The sequence below is a fragment of the Nannobrachium achirus genome (assembly GCF_963921795.1).
Source record: "Nannobrachium achirus genome assembly, chromosome: 19".
In the NCBI taxonomy this organism is placed as follows: domain Eukaryota; kingdom Metazoa; phylum Chordata; class Actinopteri; order Myctophiformes; family Myctophidae; genus Nannobrachium; species Nannobrachium achirus.
The window spans coordinates 24,257,987-24,281,253 of NC_137826.1; the positions used below are offsets into that span (position 1 = coordinate 24,257,987).

Genomic DNA, 23,267 nt, shown 5'->3' on the forward strand with positions numbered 1-23,267 from the left:
TCTCTAAGATAATCAGCTAATATATAAATGTGTGTTTCTATGGCCAGGCCAACTCTACCAATAGCAACAGATAGAAAAACATGTCAAACTAAATGTATTGCTCTCCAAACTGGACAAACAATGAATGACAGGAAAGATATGGTGTGCCTGAGAACTTTATGGGTGAAAAAAAGAACAGAAACACAGGACTACAGTATAAGCTTTCACATCGACAGGTACATGGCACATGTTATTACTCTGTTGACCTCATGGTTTCACTTTGTGGTGTTACAAGAAAAACCTATGGTTAGTAAAAAAAATGTATTTGATACAGTACAAGGTTTGATGCAGTCCGACTGGGTGAGGCCATAAGATGTTTGCTTCACGTTTCCTAGTGTCACCATAAGATTTAACTCATAGGCCAATTACTTCACATATACTAGTACAGTATGTTTAAGGGAGTAGAGGGGGTGCTTACAGAAAGACAAGCAGAGCTTGTGAATGATACAGTACATAATAAACTGAGATGAAACTATCACGAGTCATCGATGGCAGTGTAGAGGTTAACAGAAGACAAAAGGTGAAAGAGACGAGACGTCACAGAGAGAAGAAGATGGAAATTAATGACAGGGTTGGAAAGATATGTGTGAGATAAGGATGGTAAAGAGGTGTAGAGAGAGAGGAGGAAAACACAGCATTTCTTTTGTGAATGTTTTGTTCTAGTCTGTTTTTGTGCTGTTTTTGTCCGAGGCCTATTATCCGCACACGTCGATGGGTTTTGTTCCTGTTGCCTGTTTCAGCATCTCTGCCTCAAAGAGCTCAACACCCCCCCCTGTGTTCTCCTAATCCCACTCCCAACCCTGGGATAAAGGACAGAGCCACAATGACCACTTATAGGTCACTTGTGTATTTTCCCATCAACAACTCTCCACCCCAAATCCAAGTAAAGTCTCCTCCGATCACTGTTTTACATTGATGGTGAGCTTCAACACCCTTTGAGTGTCTCTCCCAGTGGTTCACAACTGTATTTGTCACATAACCGTACAAATTAAATACTTCTAACAGGTAAATATTATCTTATTTAATATACTGGAATTTTGGTCGAGGCAAAAGTTAGTGGAGAACCACTGCAGCAAATACAGGGGCATCATAGAGGTGTTCTTGTTATCAAAAACTTCAGTGTGAAGACACAGATCCATAGATTGAAGATAAATGTAAATCAAATCAAATGAAAAAGAAAACTAACTAAAAACGTGGATGGCCCAAAAAGCTCTGCTTAGCTGAGGTATCTGTTGTTTACGGTGCCAACATGGACATCCAATCCCCCCACCCCAAAACCAGCCCAAGTCACTTGCAGGGAACCATGTCCCTCTCTTACACACTTGTGCCATACAGTAGTAACCATGGCATGTCCTCCATAGGATGGTCCATTACTGTAAACCTGAGCCTCTCAACAAAACCTGTGGCGTTCTATACGCCGCTTGCCGCGTATGAAAACTGTCTTTCCCAGATCAACGGTCCAGGAACCAAGTGGGCAAGCATGAGGGGAAGATGGGGGACAATCTTAGAGCATGTCGACGATGTTGTACTCTACTGATGATCCAGCCGGTGGATGGAAGGATGGTTCAAGACATCTTCAACCAGCTCAGGTCATCAGATCTGGGAGCAAGAAGACGAACAATGAATGCTGCTGTTAGCCACACTACTTGTCTTATCCTGACTGAAGTACTGTCAGCTAGCCTGCCTTCTAGGCAGCACGTCTTTTACCCTGTCCACAATATGTGGTAGGCAGGGTATCGTAATTGCGACCATAGGTCGCAAGTTTACAATGAAAACCGGCACATCTTGTCCACGTATCCGTGTATCTCTGAAGGTCACGCCTGACACTGACACATCACTGTGACATCACAGGTGATATCACAGGTGACATCACCTACTGTATGTAAAAGTCCATATATGGGTATTCCCAGAATCCCTTTTATGCCCATATATGAAGATCCCTGATGTCATCGATATACATCACTGGCCAGATGGCCAAGACATGGCCCATATCTGTGTGGCTGGTTCAGATATGGATCTCCACGTATGGCCATAAAAGGGATTGTACGTTGTGATGTCATGGGAACCACTCTAACAGAATCCTTTTTATGCCCATATATGGAGATCCCTGATGTCATCAATATTAAGCCTATATCTAACAGGACTTCTATGGGAATGGCCCTATATGGAGGAAGACAGCCCATATGTGGCTGGTTCAGACAGGGATCTCCATGTATGGTCATAAAAGGGATGTACCATATACAGTACATGGAGGGGTCTCCGTATATGGGTAACTGGTCCGATATACATCACTGGCCAAATGGCCAAGAACCCTTTAGGGTGAGGTCGCCCTGAGGTGTCTTACTAGTATGTAGGTCCTGTTCTGTTCTGTGTGACTGTTGACAACTGTCATTCTGGAGGAAAAGTCTCTTAAATTAAATGAAAACTCAAATTAGAGTGAATGTGACTGAAACCTGATATATTTTATATATTTAACAGTATTGCACACCAAAAAATGCTGATCTACAAGCATCGCAAGCTCTACAAGTTTGTTTTAAATTTGAGTTTGTAATCGAAATAATTGCACAATAATTTAAGCAATTATTGAGCTTCAAGATCTGATATAGGCCTATGTGGCACTAAATAGTATAAATTAAGTGAGGTTATGATGAAAAGACAAAAGGAAGGGCCAGAAGCAGAAGAAGACAACATACTCAGCTTCTTTCTTTGTGATGGTCTTCCCTGCTGAAAACCTCTCTGCTACGGCCGCTGTAGCAGGATCAAAGTTCAGGCCTGCTGCTGCAATCACCTCATCATCCCTATGGGTCGAACAAGAATTACTGAACCCTCCTCCCAAAACTATATGTCGAACAACATCAAATAAAGCAACAAAAACTGTGAAAACGTTATTATGCAAAAAATTAAGTCCATACTGTGAAAGGTGCTGCATTGCTCTGGGTTTGTGTGAATTAGTTACATAGAATTGATGTTGAAAATAGCAGCTGTTTGGACTATAACTCACTTGATGTAGAGAGCGAGGAACTTCAAATCGTCCACATTGCCTTTAATCACAATCTCAGTGTATCCGATCGCAGAGCCTGAAGAGAAACACCAGATCTTTACATATCAGAGAAAAAACTAAAACAAATTGTCATTTAAAATTTTAATATGTTTTTTCTCCCCTCCTTTTGTTCATTTTGATCCCAATGTAGTAATTATGCCAATTCCCAGTTCCCCCTAACATGTGCTCTGATGACCCCTACAGGTCATGAGGGAGGATGTAGATGTCCTCCTATACACATGAAGTGGCCGGCCGCTTCTTTTTATCTGTGAGGAGTTTTGCTGGAGAGAAAAAACGTACGCAAAGGACACCTACTGAACAAGTGCCCAACCAACCTGTAGAAGTTGTTGTGTAGCAATGCCCACAGGTCTCTGCCTGGTGTTACACACACAAGGAGGCAAACATGACCATGACCATGATTGTGTTAGTTTGGCGCCAGGCCAAACCAGATGTGCCATGGAGGATTCAAACAGTATCTGCGGTGGTGGGCAGGAACGTAACCCTGCACCATTCAGACGCCTCCCATCTTATCATATCTTATCTTACCTACTTTACCCTATCTTATCTTTTTGTGTGCACTGTCTGGGAGGTTATACCCACCTGCATATCGGATGGTGTTTCCCAGTAACATGGTCCAGTAGAAAGGAACAGAGTTGAGTTCAGTTGGTTTATCCAGCATGTTCAGTGCTGCTATCCTCCCTTATACCAACAGTAAGAATGGAAAGAAGAGAAAGGGATGTTGTACCACATACCGTATGTTTTATAAACCCAACAAATGTGTATGATAGCAGGAAAAACTGTGCAGTTGCTTCTTGTAATGAGAATCTTGAACAGAGATCAGGAGGAGTTCATAGCTAGTTACCGTGTGCTTGGGCCATCTGCCAATGTCCAACAGTGACCCTCTGGTCCTTAGCCATAGCCAGGGGGAAGCTAGCTACGTCGCCCCCACAGAACACCCCAGGAACATTGGTATGCATGAACTGTAGGAGTGTAGTTGAGATAAAACCCATAGACAGTGATGAACTGTGTTTTGGTTAGTTTGTTTTTCCTGTTAGAATGCACATAATGTAGAGTGATTGTATCTTAATGGTGTGCCTTATACCAGGAATTTTGTAATAGTAAAACGTGATAACTGATTCAAAGACAGGTGCATACCTACCTTATCAACTATAACTGAATTCTTTGAGTCCATTTTTATTTTACTACCCCGCAGAAACTCTGAGTTAGGGAGGACACCTGGGGAGGGAGAAGAGAAGAGAGGAGTTGAGTTAATCCCTGTCTAATTAATCCCTGTCCATTTTGTTGTGTTTTCTGTTCATTGTCAATTTGTAAAGGTATGTCACAGTGGTTAATTGTTAGCTTGAACTAGTGATTCTTTGTATGTTCCTTGTATTAGTGAATTCCAAGTATTATATCTTTGCTCATATTTCATAATGAATTCCTTCCTAGTCTCCTCGTGTGATCCTGGTCCTCTCCTATTCAATACATTTAAAACATAATCAAAACAATAATAGGCCTATGTAAATAATATGTACATCGAAGTTATACGCACTATTAGCTTCGATGTACAATAGGATGCCAAGTCGAAAATGGCCTGACATCGGTCTAAATACTGTAACAATGTTATCTAAATTACTGTATATGTATGATCATCGAGGGTGGGCAAGTGCCATGGTAAGTAAGTGCTAAGGGCTAAGGTGGAGTCTGAAGAGGTGAGTCTTCAGACTACGGCAGAAGCTAGGGAGTGAGTCTGCAGTTCTAATTGCAAGTTCTTGACTCTGGTTGTGACATATAAAGGGTTTAAAAGGTTAATTAAAGGAATAATTACATTCCTATATGAGTTAATATTCAAACCAAATCCATGGAGTACCATGGAGTTTCTAAAATAGTTGCAATGAACCAAAACATTTTATGTGGTATTTTTACAGCTGCTGTGTTGCACTTACCAATTCCAACAATCATAACATCAGCCGGAACAATTGCCCCACTTTTTAGCTCAATCTCTTTTACCTTAAGAGAGGGAGAACAAAGAATATTCAGCAACAGGCTGTGCAGTTTATAAGGTCCATCTTTTATGGCGTGGCTCCTCAGGGGCAAGCCATCTAGAAGAGGGTCTGTGTGTGTGTGTGTGTGTGTGTGTGTGTGTGTGTGTGCGTGCGTGCGTGCGTGCGTGTGTGTGTCTATGTATCTGTGTGTTCTAATCTAACAATTCACTGGGCCAATCAGTGCAAAATGTCTTTTATACTGCCAGTAGGCCACAGAAGGACCTACAATAATTTCTTTCATGTTTTATACTTTTTGAAGTATTTCATCTATAATGGAAATCAAAGGGGCTCTGATCGTGCTGAAAACTTGCCCAAATTTGGATATGTTTTAGATGCGTCATAGACGAGTAAGACGAAACATTGACAGATCCATATTGGAGTCACACCAGAGTGATTATTTTCATAATAGTTTGTTCTATCATCAAGTTCACCAATTGTCCATGTGTATGAAATGTGTTACAAAAAATAACACTTTCACGATCAGCATGTTTGACTATTTTACCTTGCCATTCTCTCCTCTAATCTCTTTCACGCTGTCGTTCATGTAGAATTTTACACCTTTCTTTTCCAGTACCTGGAGAAACAATGCAGTGACGGTTAAGAAGGCTCAGCAGCAGCAAACAACAACAACAAGCCAGGAACCAAAACTGAGCTAAAGTTAAAGCAATAGTCTGAAAGCCCTGCAAGGCAGTGCTAGTGCTAGCAGCCCATAGAGGCCATGCTGCCACCATGCTGTTTGCCAAAGGGTGGTGCCAGATTAAAGGCCATTTGGTGCTCGGGTGGCGCAGTGGTAAAGTCGCTGCCCACCACCACGGAGGTTATGGGGTCGAATCAATTGGCAAAAACGACCAAATCGGGCAGAAAATGGGTCAAATATAATTGGTTAGTCTAAATAATAGAATCTGTAGGTTTCATCCTTTGGGGTTCATGATTTGAAGCTGCACAAAATCCACAGCAATCTAGCCAGAGGTTTTTGAGATGTGTTATTTAGGATGGAATGGATGGTGATGGACGGACTGATGGACGGACGGATGGACTTACAGACATGGCTATCATTAGATATATACATATCGTCGTTGTCCGATGAAAACCTTGTATGTCCAAAACCGTTCGTTTTGCACTTATCATTTTATAAAATGATTTAAACTAGTGAAAACAGCCGATCTACAAGCACACAACGCCTGATCTGCTGTTTTCACTACCTTTGTGTGACGGCCTTGTATGATGAAGCAGGGCTTTACTTTGCGAAAGAACGTACACATTTGAAACTTGGAGATACGAGGTTTCTGCCCGACAGTGACGATATATATATATAATTATTATTATTTTTTGTGTGTGTGTGTGTGTGTGTGTGTGTGTGTGTGTGTGTGTGTGTGTGTGTGTGTGTGTGTGTGTGTGTGTGTGTGGCTTTTTTCATGTTTCCTGACCTCAATTACACCCAAAAAAAATTACATTCACCATTCAGTGTTTTTTTCTGTAATCTGTAGTTTTTTTTAATAATAAGTTCATTTTCCTCTGGACTAACGCATCATCATCCAGGGGAGGATGTGGTTGTAGGGGAGGGTGTATCACCTTTGATGTTACTTTCCAATGTGTTTGTATCGTTCCAATGCACCATTTACCATTTACCAGTTCAGTTGTTGCGTTCACCCTCACCTACAGTACAACCACCTCCTCCCCTGGATGATGATGCGTTAGTCCAGGGGCAAATTAACCCACTTTTCTGAGCCTATATTCCAAAAACTACAGATTACAGAAAAAACACTGAATGTTGAATGTTCAATTTTGGGGGTGTAATTGAGGCCAGGAAACATAAAAAAAAAAAGCCACAAAGAAATATATTTTTATTTTTTTGATGTCATGATGACCCCTTTAAGGCTAGGAATACAGATTCATTTTACATACTGTACTATTGCATATTATTCCAGAGTGGAATGGAATAGGAGAAGAAAGAACATTTTGTTACAAAGTTACAAAAGAAAGTGCAGACGGCCTCTCACCCTTACGGTGATCCTGCCAATTTCAGGGCCCAGGGTCTTCTGGTAGGGCGTTTCACTGCTGTTTATCACTGTGATGCTGCTGGCTTTGTCTATCATATAAGATGTCACCTCCATGCCTGAAACAACAAGAAATGACAAATGTGCTTTTTAAAGACAGGTGGGATGCAGGTGCATGTAAAGGAATGACAGTAGGGACATCTGGGCACCTCAATGTAAAATTGTCCATTTTGTTCAAAATGTAAAGAAATTAAATATTTGAAAGTACTGTAAAGTATACATGATATGAACATGCATCATTAACAGATTTAATTGTATCCTTCAACTTCTTGTTTACGGTATGTCCCTAAATGACTGGATATACAGGTTTTGTAGCGATTTGTAGCAATTGTCAAATGTTTAAGCATGTAATGATCATATACTTTCTTTCACTTAATAGGTAACTTTAAGACTACTTATATATATATATATATATATATATATATATATATATATATATATATATATATATATCCCTTTATCAGTCACTATATTATTGTGCTGGGGTGTTTCCTTGCAGAAAGACACATCCCGCTAGCTATAATTTGGTTCTGTTCCATTGTTTAGGTTGACTTTCATTCATCCCTTGGAGGGACGTTTTTGTCAGGGGGAGCTGGCTAGAGCTCTTAATTTCTCCCTTTGAACTTCAATGGCGTTTGCAGATAATTGATTGGGCTATAAAAGTGGCAAGTGCTCGTTAGTGATCGCCCTTATCAATGAAAGCATCAAAGACAACTACCTGTTTGATGCCTGTCATAGAGGGGAGGGGGAGGGGGAATGTGTTTGTATACACACACAGACTTGCCTAGTGGACATCTTGGACAAAATAGCCAATTTTACATCGAGGTGCCCAGATGTCCCTAGTGCCCACCTGACCCTGTATTCCCAAGCTTCTTCTTTTTCCAGCCTGTTAGTTCATAAACCAGATTGTCTGGGGGAAGTAGCAATGCACTGCCCTTGGTTCTGTGGCTCTGAAGCCAGAAAGTGCAGTGTCCAGCCGCACAGACAGGGGTCTAGTGCTAGGTTTCTGAGCTTGGTGTCAAGTCTAGAGGGGTCTGTGGTGTTGAACATGCTTCTCTGAATGTCATCTGGTCCTGCTGCTTTGCATGTGTTAGTGTATTGGAAAATGTTGCTGCATTTAAAGCCAAACGTATACTTCATCAACACTATGCATCGTGTTTATGTTGAAAATCTGTTATTTTCGTCGAGAAAAAGTACAATGTATGAATCATCTTTAACAATGAAAGGTCTAAGGAAATTACGTTAGGCCTTGCCCAAAAATGCAGTCAAGAGTTTTCTTTTCTGCAGCTACAGCAATGTGTTTGCTTCACACCGAGACCCTGGGCATGAGAGTTGCTGACACTATGTCTGGCATATTTTTTGTAGCATCTTGAAAATGTTTGTACAGGTTCTACTGTGCAGAACAGACTCAATGCATAGTGTACCACACAGACACATATGTTATGCCTAGTTCATAATTCTACTCCCTCGTACAGGGGGACAGGGGGACAACAGGGTCACACACCGAAAATAGCTGCTTTACAAGCTTACAACTCGCTGTATTGCGATTGCTAAATTGTAATTTTTGACGTCCGACACTATCAGACAACTAAGTACCAGTAAGACTCCCTCATCGACCATCAGGTCGCATGTAAAAATCGGCCTGATGGTGGCGCTAAATGGGACAGATCCATGTTGATGACATGACTGTAGACCAGGGGTTCCCAAACTTCTTTGTCTCAGGGCACCCCATAAATATTTTTTCAATCCGGGGCACCCCTACATTATAATTTTCACTCCCAGCACCTTATATTTATAGCATATCATCGTTGTCGGATGGAAACCTTGTATGTCCAAAACTGTTTGTTTTGTATTTATCATCTATAAAATGTACTAAACTAGTGAAAACAACAGATCTACAAGCACACAACGCCTCGCGATGCGAGGCGTTGTGTGCTTGTAGATCGGCTGTTTTCACTAGTTTTGTGCGACAGAGGTTTCTGCCTGACAGTAATGATATTTTAGTGATTATGTTGCAAGGAAAACGTTGAGATAACAGCCATTTTGGTTAGAACTGACTGAAAATAACTGTGTACTTCAAGTTTAAAATGATACTAAATATTTTTTCAAGTGTCCAAATAAATTCCATATATTATCAAATGATCATTCTCGCGGCACCCCTGGACTGCCGTCGCGGCACCCCAGGGTGCCCCGTCACCCACTTTGAAAACCCCTGCTGTAGACATACTGTGTACCGCTTTGCGTGATTTTAGGGACAAATCTGTAGGAGCAGTGTCCAAAACTGTGTTTGAAAAAATCGGCTAATCCAGTTTCTCTCACCCACTCTTTCTGATAACCCTACTTACTAATAATGTAGAGATTATTTAGAAAATAAAATGAAGAATGCAGAAAATACCTTACCAATAAAAGAGGCACCCACTACGACAATGTGACGCCCCATGCAGCCTGCGTGGATCTGCCTGGCGTTCTGTGGCGTCTCCAGCATCATAACGTTCTCCAGCTCCATTCCAGGGACGTCCAGAGGCTTGGCTCTGACCAACAGAACCACATTGATGCATTGTCTCAACAAGCCACACCATGTTCAATTCAAATTTTACCTTCTTAATTGAACAGTCTTATGATGAAAGTCCAATTTTTGTTCACTGCTTTAACTCAAATGCTTGTAGTTTTACATTGCCTGTTAAAATATGTATCTGTATGTATGTATGTATGTATGTGGTGTAGTGCATTTGGGTATGTACTGTACATCTGTGTGTATGATGTCAACATGTTTAATGCATATGTAGCCTACTATACAGTAACAGTATGTGTTGTTTTCCATATCTGCAATCTAATTGTAATGAATGAAACATTATTTTAACCAATCTGTATGGTAGAGAATGTTAATACAATAACATTAACACATCTGCAGTGCAGTGGTTGGAGGTGGTCCCCCTAATCTTACATTGAGAAATGTAGACCATGGTGTCAGGTAGGACACCTGCTGGCTGACAAGCAGTACTGTCTGAAGAGCATAAGCTCAATTAAAAATCTCCCCTGGCCAAGTGGGGCTTGTATTTTAGCTCAGTGGCACACATCTGGATTCGTGGCCCAAGTTTGGTAGCTAGCACATAAAAGTTATGGATTGCTTCTTTAACTTATACTTTGTTGCACTTATTATTGCTCAGCAAAGAGTACATATTTCTGAAATGTATGAAAGTGTGTAATTGTTAGGTTTACCTGGAACCAGTGGAGATGAGGACCTGGTCATAGTTCTGTACTGTGCTGTCGTCAAATGTTACTGTCTTCTTGTCTGTATCCAGTGACATGGCCTGCCATCATGGAAAATGACTGTCAGACCCTTTTGGATGTTATGTACATATCCTATACAAGGTGTTGTTGCTATTTATATTGGGGAGTATACAGTAGTATAACATTGCACAGTCTGTGTTTCAACAGAAATCCAGATCAAAGACAAGTTCAGCAGCTGGACGAAATGGACAAAACAACACTTTGTGAGCTCATAGAACAGCTCTTTTCATCAAAGAACGTTTGTAAATCTTAAGTTATTAAAACCAGTAAAGGGCAACATTTATGCCATATCACGATATCACAACATCCAAAATCCCATCCCAGTGTCATATCACAGTATCAATATAATATTTATATATTCCTAATATGAATGTATGCTGTCAATGTGTTGATTTGACATTGCCTTAATTGCCTTCAAGGCTGTGTGGAGAATGAATCCCTCACCTCTTTCCTGAGCCACACCTCAATGTCATACTTTTGGAAGAACTCCCTGCTTCTGAGAAGAATGGTGTCATTCTCCACATTCATTACCTGAAGGCAAAAGTGTATGAAATAGGTTTTTTAGTTTTTTCTGATGTTGGACAAATGAACCCAAAGTAAGTAAAACAACGTTTATTATTGCACACACAAGATCACGTCTGCATCAATTTAGGATATGATTTGGTCACAACTGACCTACATCAATACAGAGGCAATCTTGTTTGTGTAGTGTGTGTGTGTGTGTGTGTGTGGGGGGGGGGGGGGGGGGGGGACTCTGAGACAAAGAAGTGGAATGCGTGCTGTGATACCTTATATTTATTGAATGCCTTATATTTAAGTAATGCCATTACATTAACAGGTTTAACTTGTGACCCATACTTTTGTCTTCTCCTTATCAAAATCCATTCTACTAGTCTCACTACCTCAGTCCAGACCATGACTATGAGAATGACTCACCGGCGAATTGGGGGCCCCGACCCGCCAGTTTCTAAATGCTAGCTCACAGTACCTTGCTGAGTCGAGTCTTGTCATAAGGCAGCAGGTCGTCTCTGGTGACCATGATAATTCTGCCGCCATAGCGCTCCTGTCGCAAGGTCTCAGCACACACCAACGACGCAGCCCCTGCGCTTACAGAGAGAGCACACGGCATCACTCACATACACACTGGAAGAGTGTCAGTGATATGAAAACAACACATCTGCACACAGATTTGTTAGTACATAAAAGCACCCACAAAACACTCACACATGCAGAGTGTGAAAAGTCACTTACAGGCGGCTGCTACTCGAGACTTGTAATAGACTAAGCCCATACCACCCCTTTTCCACTGTATATAGACTAAGTCCATATTAACCACCCCTTTTCCACTGTAACGTTTCTTTATTTCCTTCTTTCTTTTATTTTTCTTCTTTATGACTATTTTTTTCCCCTTTTGCTATTAATGTTATCCTCTGCATAGTACTGTGTTCTATCCGTCTATCATTCAATGTTATATGAGATACATAAAGGTTTCCTGTGTAAAGGGTTAGGGTTAGGGTTAAGCTGAAGAGCTTACTAGGATCTCCTTTAAGCTGACCTTGTACCAGTGAACTGTACCGTCATGAAACTGTACCTTTCCCTAAAAAAAATACAAATAAAGTCTTCAATCAATCAATCAACACACACACACACACACACACACACACACACACACGCACACACGCACGCACGCACGCACGCACGCACGCACGCACGCACACACGCACACGCACACGCACATGCCCATGCCCATGCCCATGCCCATGCTCACCTCCACCAAGTAGCAGAATGGTATGAATAACTCCTGGTACTCTGGCTCCCATGCCCTTTGTTCTTTTAGCCTGTCTTATTGTCTGAATGAAGCACAGCAGAAAATATAGTGGCATTATAATAGACATTAGGCTTAAGGCCTCTGTGCAACACGTAACTTTTATGTCCTACCCTCTCCTGCATGAGAGACCACATTTCTACTGAAGCCAAGAGACATGCACCACTTGTGCAGGGGAAATATTGCACTTATGATCTTCAAGCAGCCCTACACCAGGGTCTACATTTCTCAATGGAAAAGTAGGGAGACCATCACCAACCAACCACTGCAGATGTGATAGTTATATTGTATTAAATTGATGAATTAATACAATGTTATATCCAAACTGTATGGTAGAGTATGTTAACACAATATAACTTATACTAGTAAGATGCCCTATAAGGGCGAGGTGGCTTCTTGTTGTATTATGTCTCCCTGCTCTTCTATTTCTGGGGGAAAGCCTGGTCTTCGTTTACTAAACAAGTTGTTTGATCCGGTCTTGACCAGATGGTATCCTACGTCAATTTGTAGTCAAATGGACTACACTTTGGCAGGAAACACCAAACCGGAATCAGTTTGAACCCAAAACAACTACTACTTGCGCATGCGCTAACCTTGCGTCACCAGGCTACGCATACAGTGCTAACTGGGTTAAAACTGATTCTGGTTTGGTGTTCCGGCCAAAGTGTAGTCCGTTTTGACTACAAAATGACGTAGGACGCCATCCACTCCCGACTGGATCAAAAGCCCGAAATTGAAGCGATCCCAGGCTAGCTCAAAGTAAAAAATGACAGCACTTGCACAGGAAACGGGGTTCAAATCCAGGATAGAAGAGAAAGTTACATAGTGCAGCTTTAAAATACTCTATCATAAGGTAATTTAAAATAACATTTCATTCATTAAAAGTTCAACATGTCTTTGAAATCTGTATATAAATCACTCCCACTTTTACAAGATTTATAACAGTTTCTTGTCTTGAAAATAACAGCATTCTGCTATGATCATGATTTAGCTTGATAAAAATGGTGACTGGTAAATAAATAAATACACTGACCTTTTTGTTTATGGACACATAGACTTTGTTGTTTTCAACTTTGACCTAGAAAAGATAAGTAAAATAAGTGTCTATGTAAGATGAATATCTTTTGTCCATTTGTTTGCTTGCTTGCTTGTCTGTCTGTCTGCTTGTCCAGTGGTATACCTCCTTGCTTGCTTGTATATCCGTGCTGATTCTGGGTCTATTTTTTATAGTAGGTCAGAGTTACGTAAATTGACCACTTTCAACCTAGCATACCTATGCCATATAGTGAAAATAGCCAAATAGCAAATAGAAATTAGAATAGTGATTAGAATAGCTAAAATAGCCAAAAATAGTGAAAATAGCCAATCTACAGGCATGTAGATTGTCTAGTTTTGTCGTGTGAAACCGTTGTACCACAGAGTATAAAATAAGTGGTTAACATTTAGGTTTTGACCGTTTCTGTCTATCCATCTGTGTCTGGTATTGCCTATCTTGTCTTTTACTGCTCTGTCCATTCAGTGTGTGTACCGGTACCTTATGACAGGGTAGACAGTCCATCCCAGGGAACTCTTCCAGATCTCCAGTGTGAACGTTGAAGCAGGCACCGTGCCATGGACAACGTACTCTATGCCCAGTCAGGACCCCTGCACACACACACACGCACGCACGCATGCACACACGCACGCACGCAGACACACACACAGAGTTTTGGCAGTTTTTGGCATGGAACACTGTCGTACAACTACTGTATGTATACAACAGGCTTTAAACGTCATTTATCAGTGTTGTAGGCAGATTAAAATACATTATAAGTATGTTTATTATGCATCATAGTAATGTGGTGCATAGCAATACTTTACCTTTGCTGAGCGGAGCGCCATAGTGTGTACACAGGTTGCCGAGGGCGCTGTATTTGCCTTCACTTCGCGTTAGCAGCACGTTATGACGTCCTACCTCAACCTCCATCATCCTTCGAAAACACACGCACGCGCGCGCACACACACACACACACACACACACACACACACACACACACACACACACACACACACACAGCTTTTAGTTCTGGGAACTTAGGAAAAACCAAATACTTCCATTTACCATAAACATTCTCAGATACATTCCATTATTAGTTCCCGAGGCCTACACTGAGCTAGGCAAAACAGCCTTTGGCTTTAGCACTCCCTTTAGCTGGAATGGGCTACAATGCACTTTAAAACTCAAGTCCTTGATCTCTTTGCGGGCAATTCAAAAACTTTAAATTGTCATTGTTTATAAGGTGTCTGTGTTATTATTTTCTTACTGTTCTTTGCTTGTATTTACAAAATATAACCTTTTTTATCCTTTTGTTCTTATTTTGCACTGTTTTACTGACTTTGCCTCTGTACTCTCGCCTCGGCATCACCGATGAGGGCTTGCCCTCAATGTATTCATTCCTGAGAAAATAAATAAAGGTTGAATGAATGAAAACAAGGTCCAAGGACGGTCATACAAATGTGTGCACATTGTCTCTCCATGTAACTGTCTGTGAGTCATAAGTGTTGTTGGGTGTGGTGTTCTGCATTTGATGCATTCTGATGTTCATAAAGACATCTATGCTATCCCAGATTTGCAAAGGCCGCTTCACTGTATGCCATGGTTCTGGGGGCTTGTATCGACTACACACTGAGAGCTTGAAATGTATTAAACTACAGAGGGACTCTGGATTCACCTTGAATGGAGTTTTCACCTCTATTCATGTTTACATGTCAAATACACTGTTATTTCTTCTCCCATTACAATTCTATCCACGTTCCATCCCTCGCCTACATTCCTCCCTCCCTCATCCTTCTCCTGTGTCTTACTGTCCATCCCGTAGGTCAGTTTCCAGACACACCAGTCCTGTCACCTCCTCTGATGGCTCCTCTGGGTCACTGTCTGGTCCTTCTTCATGGTCTGTTGGTAAAGGCACAAAACAAAAATGAAATCTGAAAACAGGAATGCATCTTTACCTGTGTTAATGTTCATCGACTACCTTTTTTCACTGTCGAAAACTAAATAAAAACTAAGCTATGATGAGTAAAACTAAGACTAAAAATATTGACAATTTCCTCAAGAAATAAAATGTTGGAGAGGGACTAGTGGAGAAGAGATCATCCAGTAGAACTAAAGGAGTCATTTTACGTTTGGGTATGCTCCAGTGTTGCGCTCAGAAAATAGCAGATTTATAAGCTCACAATGCAGTGCAGCACGACACATGTGAGGTTGTAGATCGGCTATTTTCAGCATACAACCAAGTTAGAATCAGCCATTATGACACCATCAAGGCCTATACCAAATGCATTTTTGTTGAAAAGATCAGCTGTATATTTAGTCGAATAAAATCTTTGGTATATAGTCGACTAAAACTAGACTAAACGAAAACCTTTTGGATGACTAAAATATGGCTCAAACTAAATGAAAATGTATTCAAAAGTCTAAACTAAATCAGAATTTGCTGTCAAAATTAACACTGATGTTTACACACAACCCTTGAAGTTAGATTAGATTCAATTATATGTCCCCACAAGAGGAAATGTTTTTTTTTTCTCGGGTCAGAACATATAAGATGATTTTTACTCAACCACATAGGAAAAGTATTTATATTATTTATGTCTACATTCATTGATGTCTACATAAAGGTTTCTAAACATAGAATGTAAATGTCAGAAACTCTTGGCACACAATGCACCCTATTTTGGGAAAAAGTGAGTTGTCAGATTAAAATAGCTTGTGACAGTAAATGTTTTTTTCTTTTTCATAATAAGAAATATGTATACTCACGTGGTTTCACACCAGACATTCTGCTTCTTCAACAAAAATAAAACAAATATATTCAGAAGTTCTCTAAAAACATGAAGTTAGTAGAGTAGTTCAGTTATATACCACTGGAATATGTTATCCTTTGAGCAGGACAACTCAAGTCTGTGATTCTGTTCTAGTATTCAGATAACTGTGCCTATCGCAATAGCACAGGAGTCCCTTTCCCTGACAACCAAGGTAAGTCCAGTCTCCATCCCTCTGTGTCCAGAAAAACTTTAATCCACCACAATAAACATGGCTACTCCACAGACAAATATAAATGAAATAATCCTTGATGGCTAACCTAAGTGACCTTTTTGGTCTCAGGTGAATAATCCAATTCCGGTGTTTGTGGTCCAGTCCCTGTCATTGTTCTAGAGAAAAGCTATGTTTTTTGTGTTTCACAACGGCCTGTAGCCTATAGAGAAAGGCTGACGATGCAACGGTCCTCGACAATGAATGGATGCCGTGTGGAAGTCTGACAATGAACAAGTGACGTGAAAGTGGAATATTAGACCCAGATCATTCATTCAAAGAATCCAAAATTGTATGAATTATAATAAGTGACTCATACAGTATGGCCTCGATTAATCACAATCATAACCTTATATAATAATATACACAATCACCAAATGTTGTGCAATGGGTTATTTCTATACAATAATAACTAATAACTAACTCAAATTGTGGCAGTGGGATTTAAAACAAAAACTAATCTTTTTCTTTATAAGCTGCTATTGCTGGTGACCACTCAGCTGAAACTCTTTTTTTTACTTGAGTAAAAGTAGCAATACCAAAAGATAGAAATAGCCTGTTTCAAGTAAAAGTGCTGCATTACAATTTTTACTTGAAGTACAAAGGTATTGGCATCAAAATATACTTAGAAATATACTATATAAAGTACCAAAGTAAAAGTAGGCCTACCCCATTTATACGTTTTTTTCAAAAGTTTTCACTATTAGTCAAAAATAGCAGATCTACATGCTGATCACGCGTCAGCTATTTTCGAAAAGAGGAAGTATAACATTTGCCTTAATTGGTTAATGTATATTGCAAAGCTGTCAAGTGGAGAAATAAGTAGTTCTGGAGTAGAAGTATAAAGTATCACAAATGGAAATACTCAAGTAATGTAAAAGTAACTAAATAAATACTCAAGTAGTTACCGTGCTACAGTACTTAAGTACATTTTCTTGGTTACTTTTAACCACTGTAGACTGCCATGCATGGACCAAGTAGCTGTAATGTCTGTCTGTGGATGAATGAAACTGACCATATATTTAAAAAAACAAAATCACCCTATGGGGCTGTTAAGTATGACATCATTTTGTAGGCAGAGGAGAATTTCCGTGGCTGGCTGGGACAGATTAACTGAACTGGTTGTGGTTGTGTTAGGGCTGAAATGAACTGGCAGTCAAGGATAACTGAATGTTGGCCAGATCAGGAATAAGTACCTGTAATCTATACACATTTATTCAATATGTGTATTACATGGCACACAACAGCACACTCTCTGACATCCTTGAATTTTAAAACCTACATTTCAGACTTAAGCCCCACCTCTGCCAGCAAGTGATTGCAAAGGAGTATTTTGAAAGGGAACAATGGAGTGTGGTGAAAGTATAGTTATAACTAGTGAACTAGTGAAGTGAGCAAGGTAGGAATACATTTATTCCCTGGCTGGACCCTTTCAAGACTGTTGAGGAATGGGGAGTCTGACAAAATTGAGTCTGAAAAAAGTCAACCAACAAATTTGTTTCTTGCAGAGGGATCTTGCAGAGGGTTGCCCCACTGATCAATAGCAAAACACGAAAGACTCTAGGAGGTGCACTTATTAGGCCCCTCATTGACTACGGAATCCTCGTATGGTATTGCAATGCCCAAACTGCCTTAAAGTTAAAGTTCCAAACAGAACAAACTGATTAGGGTCCTGCTTAGCCTTCCTTCTCGGGCCCACCTCACCGCTTATCACTACATAAGTGGTGAGGTGGGCTCACAGTAGCTGACAGAGTACAGCTTCTTGCAATGGGCCTGGTGTACAATATAGCCTAAGCCTACACTACACCACCAAGATACCCATGTACCTGACACAATACTTCCTAAACGTCAAGGATGTCCACAATCACAACACGAGAGGCAGCTCTACAAATCATGTTCAAGCCAGATTTAACTCTAAAAAAGGATCTAATTCGTTCTCCTGCTATACCACCAACCATGTGGAAGGCCCTACCGCAGGCCTTAAAGGAGTGCAAATTTTTGCCTCCTTCAAAATCGGTCTGAAAAGTCATCTACAAACGGCTCATACTCGAAAATCGTAATAAACTAAGCCCATCTACCTCCCCTTTTCCTTTGTAAATATCTCCTATTTCACTTTATAACTATTATTTATTTTCCCATGTTGTTACTGACAATTCCCTATGCATAGTACTGTGTTCTATCCGTCTGTCTTTCAATGTTATATGAGATACATAAAGTGGTTCCTGTGTAAATAAGCCGAAAAAGTTGACCTTGTACCAGTGATTTGGCATGAAACTGTACCTTTTCCTATGCAAACTTCTAACAAATTCTTCAATCAATCAATCAATCAATCAATCAATCAATCAATCAATCAAACAAACAAACAAACACTGTAACTCCAGAAGGTGGCAGTAATGCAACACCGAGGATGCGAGCTACAACTTAAAACCCAAAGAAGAAGCTCCCCTCCTCCTTCCCTTAGCAACAGGAGCAAGATGGCTGCGTCCACTAACGCGGAGCAGTCTCTGGAGGCATCGACACCGTTGAAGATACCCAAAAGAGAAGTCCCGTCCCCCGAATCAGAGGATCTGAGTGACAGCAATCAGTATCACTCCAACTCCTCCACGCCCAACCGCTTCTCGCCTCTGAACGTCAGCTCGGGGAGCGGCGGCGCCGGTGGTCGGAGCTGCCTGGCCTCATCCTCCAACAGCTTCACCGCCTGCCGAGGAATGTCTTGGACCCCGTCCGAGACGAACGCCCTCATCGCGGTGTGGGGCAACGAAAGGCTGACGGAGGCGCGGATGCAGCAGCTGGAGGTCGCGGGCACCGTGTTCTCGGGTAAGGCCCCCGGTCCTGCCATGTACGAGCGGGTCTCCAGAGCCCTGGCAGAGCTGGGCTACGAGAGGACCCCGTCCCAGTGCAGGGAGAGGATGAAGGTAAACGGGGCAGGGTCGTAGAGGTGTGGTGATGATGAACATCATAGCTTCTGTCCCCGCTTGCAACATCTCACTCATCCCCCTTCACTGATCTTTGTCAAGTCTTGCAAAGCACTGTACAGTTACTGATGATAGATTATGCAGGGTTAATGTGTACATGTGTTTAAAAATGTGCACGAACATAAATGGAGCATTATCCCCAAATGATGTCTGCTGACACTGATAATGAATACAATTCTATATAGCTACTCTGTGCCATCACAATTCACACATCATTTTTGGTTGTCTCGTTTGTCTGGGATTATTTTATCTATCTCGTTTGTCTGGGATTATTTTATCTATCTCTGTAGCTAATAATGCATTAAATGTTTTCAGCCAATAAGGGGTGAAGGTGTTCAGATTGAGTCATTTAGATGATCTATTCTTGTAGACGTTTGAAAACAGCAGGTGGATTTCAGGATCCACAGGATCCTGGCTCCAATGTGCCTGCATATAACTATACCTGGAATAGATAACATATCCTTTGCCATTTGTTTCTATGCCCAAGCTTAGACACACTGAAAACAGTGTGAGAAGGAACACATTCATCAGTGTCTTGTGTAGATAAGATATAGGCCCAAACCCTAGTTGTGTCGCTTTTCACCCCCTTAGGTGTCTTACTGGTGTATCACATAGTCTAGTTTACAGTATTTGTCTGTGTGTTGTAGCACAGTTACACATGTATAAACAGTGCAATGTGTACTTGCTAATAGGGATGGTAATGAGTAATCAATCACCATCATAGGAGATCTAATGGCCTGTAATGAGGACATGTGCAGCAATATTCTATAACGTAGTAATGATCTAATCCAATTCCAATTATGTTCCACTTGACCACTTCCTTTGTAAAGTGTCCCTAACAACGTTCTGAATTAAATTTCATTACTTAAAACTAAGGGGTACTAGCCTGGTGTGTTCTCAACCTTTTGAGTTGATGACATATCCTCTCATGTCACCTAGACACTGCGGCGGTGTTATAGCCGCGTGAAGGAGCACGGCATCGGAAAAAGGAAGAGCAGCTACTCCTTAGAGCAGCTGGAGAAGGTGTTCGGCCAGGGAGGCTGGGACTCCCAGAGCTGTGCTCCAGTGCTCATCAACAGCAGTGGCCTGTACCAGGAGATGGAGTCCGACAGCAGCACTTTGGAAGACTTCTCCCAGGAGGACTGGTGTAACCAGGTTCTGGCCTCTGCGTTCCAGGAGGGAGACATGGAGGCTGGTGAGTGTTAGGCCTGTCAAAAGTATTTTTTAAAGATGGGGTGCCATGATTCCCCCCCCCCCCCCCCCCTAAAACATGATAATTAGGTATTATGAAAGGAGGAAGATTTTCTTCCAAAAAAGACTCAAGAGGAGTGAGATTGGGCAGACAGGATTGAATGCTACATTAAAAGTGATTCTTGTGTTTGTGCTCCTTATTTCCAGAAGAAATCCCGGTGCCTACTAGAGTTCTGCAGAACCAAGCAGAACTTTCAGAACAAACACAGTAAGTCAGTTTGGACACAAGACAATTAGATTATGATTTTTGATTAAAACATTTTAATATACTTTATTGTAAAACATAAGTATGGTTTCATACGGTTAGTGTTGTTTTTAATGATGTTGTCTGCACTTCTTTAGAAAACAGGACATGATGCAGAATGTAATGCGTATCCTTGAGTCGGTGGAGCTCAAATGGGAACACTTCCAGACCTGGACGGAGTTCTCGCGGCTGCACCTTTCCAACAAGCTGGCTATCTTTGGCGTAGGCTACAATACACGCTGGTGTGAGACTGTTCGCTACCACTACGCTGAGATCAGCTCCCAGGTGCCTCTGGGCAAGCGACTCCGTGAGTACTTCAACCCAGAAAAGCCAGAGGGGCGCATCATCATGACCAAAGTGCAGAAAATGAACTGGAAAAATGTTTACTATAAGTTCCTGGATATCACAATCAGTGAGGCTCGCTGCTTGGAGCTGCACATGGAAGTGGACTGGATCCCTGTCGCCAGTGCCCAGCCCAGGGTGAGTGGCTGCAACAGGGGCACCCAGTACCTCCTGCCTGGGGATATCCCCAAGACGTACGGACTCTACGCCATCGGCCATGAGGTGGTGACGCCTTTCAAAGACACAGCTCGGATGTCGCCGCATGGCGACCACAGCTTACAGTGTGACTCGGAGTCGGATGGCATGGCAGCGTGCCTGGATGGTGGAGAAGGAGAGGGAATGGGGGAAAGGACTGGGGCTAAAGTTACTTACTGTTATCTGGGAATAGCTGAGGACCGGACCCTACAGCAGTGTCTGTTCCAGAACTTTCAGGCCTCGGGCAAGCACTGCGTCAACGGGGAACCCTCGGCTGTCACGCGTTTCCTGCAGGAGAACTGTCGCCCTGGCGCTGGGGGGCAGGAAGGAGAAGGAGCCGAAGGCCTGTGTCAGCGTTCAGCCATTTACATAAAGTTCATTGAGGTGGAGCTGGACTTCCTCTCAGCAGGCTCCCTGGTGGAGTGTCTAGAAATCGCCATCGGTTACACTTTAAAGTATAACAACAAAGAGACGTTGTTGTAACCACCAGTCCAATGTTTTCAGATTGCCTTGACTGAAGGATGTGGGTAACCTGTCCAGTCGGTTATAAGCGTGGGTATATGTGCAAAAATCTGCCTTGTCAACCATCTTAAACCAATTTTGATACTTTGCACACATAATTTATTCTTGTGTGCACTAGTTATACACAGTGCGGTTAATGAATTGTGTGCAAATACAAGAACACTGGCTTCAGTATTGCAAAGTATGTTTTGTCCAAGAAATATGTGCTAGTTATTCATGCTACTACTATGTGCACTACAAGAGTGACACTGTTCGTCTAGTATCAGCGAATATTGCCTCATCAGGGAGTGTGGGATATGGTAAGGTGACTTGTGCAGTATACATCTGTGTAGTGTGTACCTTAGTAGGGTGTGCTGCTGAGGCAGTGTGTACGTCCACTGAAACTGCCTTTTGACTGTTGAGGTCTAGGTCTGTATTCATAAAGCATTTAAGACTATTGGCTAGTTTTATGCCTCTGCATTTTGCACATGTAAGGCCATTACATGTGGCCATTGGGGTCTGTTGTAGGGCTATATGACTTCAGAACAACATCACGATTATTTCAAACGTTTGCCTCGATTACAATTAAGGAACAGTTATTATATAATGGTATATATATTTATTTTATATGGTAAAAATGGCAGATCTAAAAGTTGACAACACATCATTGTTGAGCTTGTCGAGTTTTTGCACGGCACCATTGTACAATACAGGGCTTAAGTGGTTAGTCAGACTAATCCATTAAAAATCTTTTTTAACTTTTTTTTAAAATTTCAATTCATTGATATACAGTTTAAAGAGATTTGTTACACACACATAATCACCTCGATTTGAGCAAGATTAAGTCGGTTATTGGTTCTAAATGTCAGTTTTTGATATATATTTTCAGTTATAAGTTGCTTTGTATAGGTGAACTGATCCTTCGTTTACAGACAGAACTCAAAAAAGATTGATGCCCAGCCCCAGCATAAGTCTGACAGAAGGGGGACATCTGAATCTCTGATTGATCCGTTAGACATGCATTCATTCCTCAAGTGCATGTGGGAAAAACCATAAAGGTCCAGCATGCTATTCACAACACTAACCTTGTGGATTGTATTCAGAAAGTTAAATTAGCCCTAAATGTATAGTCAGTTTATGATTAAATTATCATTAATTCATTAGAGCTGAACTATAAGAGCAGTATTCTGATACTTTATGAATACATTCTCTGAGATCATGTGCAATGTGCCAGGAAAGGACTGTGGTTGAAAAATTACAATGGATTTTGGAACCATTGAATGAATCCATTAATGTTGACTCTTGTCTATATGGATATAAAATCTACAGTATATATATACACAGTACATATATAATATATATTTAAGAATATTGATGTTGAGCATTC

At 41.3% G+C, this 23,267-nt stretch overlaps 2 protein-coding genes across 2 annotated transcripts; one reads left to right on the forward strand and one right to left on the reverse strand.

Annotated features, from left to right (window-relative positions):
* Positions 1-309: 309 nt before the first annotated feature.
* On the reverse strand, positions 310-16,118 carry LOC308304716 (apoptosis-inducing factor 3-like; the record flags this gene model as incomplete). The annotated part of the gene is made up of 19 exons (XM_080749346.1): positions 310-1,638; positions 2,733-2,837; positions 3,041-3,116; positions 3,680-3,778; positions 3,942-4,059; positions 4,239-4,315; positions 5,026-5,089; positions 5,627-5,698; positions 7,125-7,240; positions 9,582-9,712; positions 10,401-10,492; positions 10,917-11,003; positions 11,461-11,573; positions 12,241-12,322; positions 13,331-13,375; positions 13,832-13,941; positions 14,158-14,267; positions 15,142-15,232; positions 16,100-16,118. The coding sequence occupies 19 exons, from the start codon at positions 16,116-16,118 to the stop codon at positions 1,605-1,607; spliced, it is 1,641 nt and encodes a 546-aa protein (XP_080605472.1). The 3' UTR covers positions 310-1,604.
* A 2,716-nt stretch (positions 16,119-18,834) lies between these two features.
* Positions 18,835-21,862, forward strand: msantd2 (Myb/SANT DNA binding domain containing 2; the record flags this gene model as incomplete). Its single annotated transcript, XM_080749347.1, has 4 exons — positions 18,835-19,287; positions 20,287-20,542; positions 20,746-20,806; positions 20,941-21,862. Exons 1-4 carry the CDS (start codon positions 18,847-18,849, stop codon positions 21,860-21,862), a joined length of 1,680 nt encoding a protein of 559 aa, XP_080605473.1. The 5' UTR covers positions 18,835-18,846.
* Positions 21,863-23,267: the final 1,405 nt, after the last annotated feature.